The sequence below is a fragment of the Perna viridis genome, chromosome 4, assembly GCF_037379345.1.
Source record: "Perna viridis isolate PV_CMFRI_1.1 ecotype Kerala chromosome 4, ASM3737934v1, whole genome shotgun sequence".
Classification (NCBI taxonomy): domain Eukaryota; kingdom Metazoa; phylum Mollusca; class Bivalvia; order Mytilida; family Mytilidae; genus Perna; species Perna viridis.
The window spans coordinates 37,857,162-37,863,499 of NC_142448.1; the positions used below are offsets into that span (position 1 = coordinate 37,857,162).

The 6,338-nt window shown below is 35.4% G+C and overlaps 1 protein-coding gene across 1 annotated transcript; it reads right to left on the reverse strand.

The window, feature by feature from the left end:
• On the reverse strand, positions 1 to 4,076 carry LOC148619986 (uncharacterized). The gene is made up of 6 exons (XM_088580460.1): positions 3,849 to 4,076; positions 3,044 to 3,200; positions 1,948 to 2,429; positions 1,273 to 1,365; positions 834 to 937; positions 1 to 190 (listed from the first exon to the last, which is right to left on the reverse strand). The coding sequence occupies exons 1-6, from the start codon at positions 3,961 to 3,963 to the stop codon at positions 17 to 19; spliced, it is 1,125 nt and encodes a 374-aa protein (XP_088436586.1). The 5' UTR covers positions 3,964 to 4,076; the 3' UTR covers positions 1 to 16.
• Between the last annotated feature and the right edge of the window lie 2,262 nt (positions 4,077 to 6,338).

Here is a 6,338-nt window from a genome sequence, read left to right on the forward strand (position 1 = left end):
TGTATTACAAGAAAGTTTATTCTGATAAAATTTGGTGTGCAATTTTCTTTGCTGTCGCTGTAATATCTGTGATCATGAGATCGGAACTGGAATGGAGGCGCACGGTTCTTCCATACATTGTGTAAGTCACAAAGTTGTTGGAAAATGCCACTCCTCCAACTGTCTTGATTGATGTAGGGTCATATTCAACCTAGAAAAAAAAACGATGTTAAAATTGCACATTTTTTTTTGTATTTCGATTGATAGCGATTTTGTTTAGACTGGCAATAGAGTGTTCATTTTTTTTTATCACTTCAGTGTCATCTTATGATTCAGTAGAATGATTATGTAGCAGTAATCAATAATTACTAACAATAACATTATGTTTTTTTTTAACAACATCAAAAAGACAAAAAGGTCACACGTGCACGTATCACACTCAAAGGAAAAATGTACAGAAAATTTATCTTGTAATCAATACCTAGTAAAAAGGAATCAGGAACGGTAAGTACATCTTTCAGTACAGCAATTGATTGTACATATTTGAATGGACGGAATGTAGTGTTGCAGTAAAAGACCCAAGTTTTCAAACGAAATGCACATGCAGACGGACGAACGAACGAACGATAAATGAACGGAATAAGAATTACTATCATATACATAAGCAATCGACTCGCCGAACGGGAGTATAAAACTTTTTAGGACCATAAGTTATTAAATACAAATTACTGAACATTTTCAGTGTAGTGTTGAAGTAAGAACCACCAAAAAAAAAAACCAATTAAAACAAAATTTCGTTGACGAATTTTGAAATCTAAGTCAACTGAAATTACAATATGTCCGCAAAATAATACCTTTGATACGATTGCATTGGAAAGAGTTGTATTGTACAAAGACTTTAGAGCACCAATAGTCTCTACAGCGTTCTTCTGAGAGGCTATAGTATCGGCTCCACAAACTGAAATAAAGATTTATATAGAATCTCTTCATTATTTTGCATGTTTTTCACATGAAGGTCACGGTTAATTTCTATAGCTAAGTTATAGCTAAACGAAGCATATACATATAGAACAACTCGCGAGATGATTGAAAGTTGATCTTCCTTTCAGCAAATTCTAAAAGTATGAAGTGTAATGTTGCACACAAAATGTTTTTGATTGGCGAAGTCACTTTGAGAATAAGAACTTCTTTAGAAGAGGATGTGTGGAGGAAAGTTCCGGGCAAAATTAGTCCGAGGCGTGATATTCATTCAGCAAATCTAAATTAATCGAAGTTTTGTAGACCAAAATTTACTTGATTTAAGGATATCTTCTTTTGAGTGTTTCTTTACATCCAGTTTATCACACATAGGACAGGATTGGACGCATCGCTTCCTTCCAAATATACCTGTAGTACAAATATCATAGATAAGGAAGGTCAGTATGCAAAAAGACATGCGTCACCGTTTATCAAAACTGTTTAAAAATGTACATAAACCAAATTCTCGTCTTTAATTATGTGATCACGAATTTCCATTGCTTTCTATTTTTTACGTATAGTTTTACATATCCCAGTAGAATAAAGACTATAAGGAGACCGTCGACGAGAACAACGGTCAGTTAGTCCTGTTCGATATCATACGCGACCCTCGGGTCACCAACGAAATATGAGTAATCTGCCGCTTATGAAATAAATTAAAGACAACGAATCGAAATCATCTAAATTAACTTACTTTTTGTACATTTGTATCGAAAGATTGGAAAAATAATTTGAAAAAAACTTGATCGTAAAAAAAAAAAACGTCATATCCGCTCAGCCAATCATAAGACGGAAGACGTCACTGGTGAACCGCAGTTATATTAGTAGTATTATTTGAGAGAAGCTTGTGTAACGAAAATATTGCTCGGACCCCTGGGTTAAACGAACTGTCACCAAATTCATATTACTATCTCTTACCATTATAAAACATCGACAACTCGTATTACATACCTCCAAATGCATGACCAATTGAGCTTCCAACTCCTTTGAACCCATCAACTAATTTATTCCCAAGGTCAGTAAGTGAACCTCCAAGAGAATCTAGTCCACCACCAACCTGGTTACCAAGACTGGAAAATTCTGATCCTAAGTTGTTCAAAAGGTCTGTTGTACCACCGCCGATACCATTCAATAAATCAGTTGTTCCAGATGATATTGACTTGCCCAGATCAGTAAATTTCTTTCCAAGAGATTCAAATCCACTGCCAATTGTGCTTAAGGCAGAATTCACTCCATCTTTAAGTCCATCCCCAACGCTCTTTGCAGTTCCACCCAAGTCGTGTACAAATTCTCCAGCTTTATCGCCGAGGAAGTCAGTTGCTGTTGTAAGACCTGAACCTATGGATTTGACAAGTTCACCAGCAGCAAGAACTGGCTCGAACGCCAATGAACCAAGAGCAAGGAGCAGAGTGGCTCCTACTGGTGGTGGTTTTCTACAGCGAGTAAACATATCCTCAAAATGTTGCAGGACAGTGAAATCGATTGAACCGGAAAACACATTAGCTGGGAGTTTAGATAACAACTTTTATTAAAAAAAATTAAGAATCAACAAAATGTAAGTTTATGCAAGGTTGTATTAGACAGCTTTCATTAAAATAGCACGAAATCTATGAAAGATGTAAGAAATACGTTAGGTACATAATTATGATATCTTGGTATACAAATTCACCCCTCATCTCACCTAACAAATTTTATAAACGTTTTAGATGAACTCTTAGTTACTTTATGTTCTTTGTTGTCTGTGTCTGTTTTCCATGTCGGGTCTTTGTCCCTGGATTACATTCTTTTGATTACCGCTATAACTTTGGTTCCCTTGATTACTCCTTAAGACGAAACGAGAGATGTGGAATAGGCTTTATGTGTGCATACATATACGAATAGACCTGTTAAGTTTATATTTCTCCGAATTTTTTTTCTTTCGAACTAATGTTTATTCATTATTTGCATCGTTTTTGGTTAAGTTTTTATGCTGACATAAATACAAAACTTAACGAAATGTCGTAGTCGACTACTCTTCATGATCACGGTAAATTTTTTCTACACTTACGGTGTACATAGGTCATTGTTACAAGAGGTACAGCTGTCAATAGAACCGTTAATCTTAATCTCACAATTTCTCGAAATTTGACGCTGCTGTATGGCTGTTTTGTTGATTTGTTCAACGATCATTATCAGAATTTCTCTCCTAACTTCTATATCTAGTTCTACAATGGACACATTCAATTATTTACAATTTAGCGTAACCATTGAAACATTAAGCATTAAAGCATAATTGAAACCTAAACGTTTCAAGAAATAGAAGAGAATGTACATCGTCACAGTTGCAAACATGCAGGTGTACCCGAAGTACATTTATCTCTTTATATAAATTAGGGTGTCCGTTTGCAAATCAAATTGATTTTTGTACATGTAGCAGCTACACCTACCTCTAGGGCGTATCAAACGAAAGACACAGTGTGAAGAGGGTTGGCGTTTTTGATAAGATTTTCGTGTTGTCGATGTCAAAACGTCCTACATTATAAGTTGTGAGAAGGAAATTTGGAAAGAAATTTGAATTTTCCGAGACGACTTCTTTAGTTTGTTTATTTTCTAAAAAATAAACAATTTTTTCTTATGAATAGATTATGTACTTCATGCAGCAGAGTATGTCAAAATAGAAAACCCATTTCAATGTTTTGTTTTAAGGAAATTCTTTTTTATGCTACCACATGAGCAGTATGGATTAAAAAAAAAAAACATAGTTTTCTCTATATATCTATTAAGAGTATATGTACATGTAGGTATATATATCTTGAAAATTCGTCTTGCCCCTGCATGTGGCACGTCACGTACATGTACATTGTACAACTTACTTTTTAGATTTGCAGCATCCAACTGGGCAAAGTACTGTCTTTTCTCTATTTTAGCACAGCTACCCTGTTTGAAAAAGAAAACAGTGCATATCCCAAGTAACAATAAAGCCTTCATACTTGAACGTTTAACAACAGAGATTCTAATGTTCGAACTGATACGATACTCTAGTCTGACATACAATATCCTATACTTGTAACGTAGTATGCCTTATCTATTGAATCACCGGAAGAGACGTAATCGAAGAGTTTTACAGTAAGATCTTGAGTGTCTTGTATGGCAAATGACGATTGCGCAGAGTGGGTTTTTCCATGCAGATCAATTTGGAATCGTAATTCCCAAAATGGCGCTTAAGTAGAGTATCCAAAACCGACCTATGACGACCCTAAAATCGCCCAGAATATTTTAATGCAGGAAATACAATTTAAAGGACATCTGTAACAATATAATTCTAATTATGATAAAAAAATTATATGCAAAATCTTCTGATAGTGACCTGGATTTCTTTTTTACATGGAAACGGTTAGTGTTCACCGAGTTCAGCAGTCACTATAAGATTTAGCAGGGTAATCAGGAAATTCTACTGTTGAAAGAATTCAAAACCAAAGACTATTGTATTCTCTTTTTAATTACCCTTTATACACCCCCTACCTATATGCTTTAAAATGGGAGCCAGGAGCCCATTCTCGTGAAATCATGTAGTCACGCGATGAAAGTTACCTAAAGGAAAATAGAAAAAGAAATAGTTCATGTATTTCTACAATGAATCTCATTAATATCCAGAGAAACACATACCATTCTTGTTCTTGCACGGTAATATCTTCAGAGTTTTATCTGACAATTCCATGTTCAAGTTTTAATTGTCGTCTGGGTTCTTCATTTACTTTTGTTCAATTGTACTGTTGTTTGGTTCTTTCCTGTTCTTTGTTGTGGGTGCTTATTTTTCTTATCTATTCGATATGAACGCCTAAACTGTCTGATGAGATACACATTTGTTTACGTGTTGTCAATTTTTTAATATTTGCTGTGGTTTTATAATTACATGGGGTCATTTTGTATTTACGTTAGGCAAGAACATCTTTACATTATGTCGTTTTGTGTTTACGTTCTGTCATTTCGTGTTTACGTTCTGTAATTTTGTCTTTACGTTCTGTCGTTTTATGATTACGTTATGTCAACATATATTTACGTAATGTGGATTTATCTTTACGTGCAAAGGTTTTCTTGTAACGTGAGGTCGTTTCATCTTTACGTTATGTCGATCTCTAAATACTTTATTTGCATTTTCTTCTCTTTACGTGCAGTGATTTCTTCTTCACGTGATGTGGACAAAAATTCCATGATGACTCCGGAACTTTCCGATCGTGTAAACTTCAAATCAGTCCGTAAAAGGCAAAATAGACGTCACAACGCCGATTAGAAAAATGCTGAATGAAATACACTTGGGTAGTCTATCCAGTTACCCTAGAGTGTTTATTCTATAGTAAAAAAATAGCTTATGTGTTATTTACGTTCAATATTATCACAATTGATACACCTTGGACTCTGTTGATGACTTGTGGCAATTTTCGTGGTCAAAATATATATTTTTTAATTCCAAAAACAGGAATTTCGACTCCCGCGAAAATGTACATAAATTCGACTCTACAAGTTATTGCGTGACTAAATTTAATTTTCTACATTAATAAACCACCAAAACTAATTTTCAAGAAAGAATTTTCAAAAATGTTAATGAATGAATGATTGATTGATTGTCGGGGTTTAACGTCCGAGCAGCAATACTTCAGCTATATTCAGACGATGAACATGAAATGAAAAATGGGATGGGACACAAGGATAATAGGGTCGACATATTATGATTGCCACTAGAAAAAGGGAGGGATGGGTAAGGTCGGGCAACTTAGCCTCCTGTGGCGGAGCGCAACGGTTCCTACTCCTATCGAATACCACAACAGGGTTCTTTAACGTGCGACGAACGTGGCATCTTTCCTAACACGGTGCACCACTATGGTTTGCGGTCAGGTTTTCCGTATTATAGCCTGACAACCCCCAGCATGTAACACGCCAGGGGTACCCCATTCCACCACATGGGGCACACATCCCAGTTGCTCTGTGGGCAGAACGCCTAGACCTAGGTTTCTGAGCACTATTTGGTCGCCTTATACGACAAGCTTAGCGCTGCTGCAGGCCTATTCTTTTAACATCCGGACCTGCACGGGGCAAAAAAAATGTTCAAGAAAGAATTTTCAAAAAATGTTAAAAATATTACCCCTACTCCTAGAAAACTGGTCTCAGTATCAAACATAATTCTCATTCACAGCATACCGACCCTGTGGAAGTCATATTTTAGGCATTCATAATTTAAAAGATAATTATTTACCCAAAATATCTGAATAATTCAGACGTGTAAGTTTTATAGGGTTACAATTACTATAAAGTCGTAAAAAGTGGAATTTACAGAATTTCTTCCATATCACCCGTTATTATCTTTT

Bases quoted from the DNA above. Each gene is read 5' to 3' on its own strand.
- LOC148619986 (XM_088580460.1), bottom strand. From the start codon at position 3,963: ATGAAGGCTTTATTGTTACTTGGGATATGCACTGTTTTCTTTTTCAAA. The intron at 2,430-3,043 runs GTAAGTGTAGAA...TACTCGCTGTAG, and splicing joins AACAATGACCTATGTACACC to AAAACCACCACCAGTAGGAG. The intron at 191-833 runs GTATTATTTTGC...TTTTTTTTCTAG, and splicing joins CCAATGCAATCGTATCAAAG to GTTGAATATGACCCTACATC.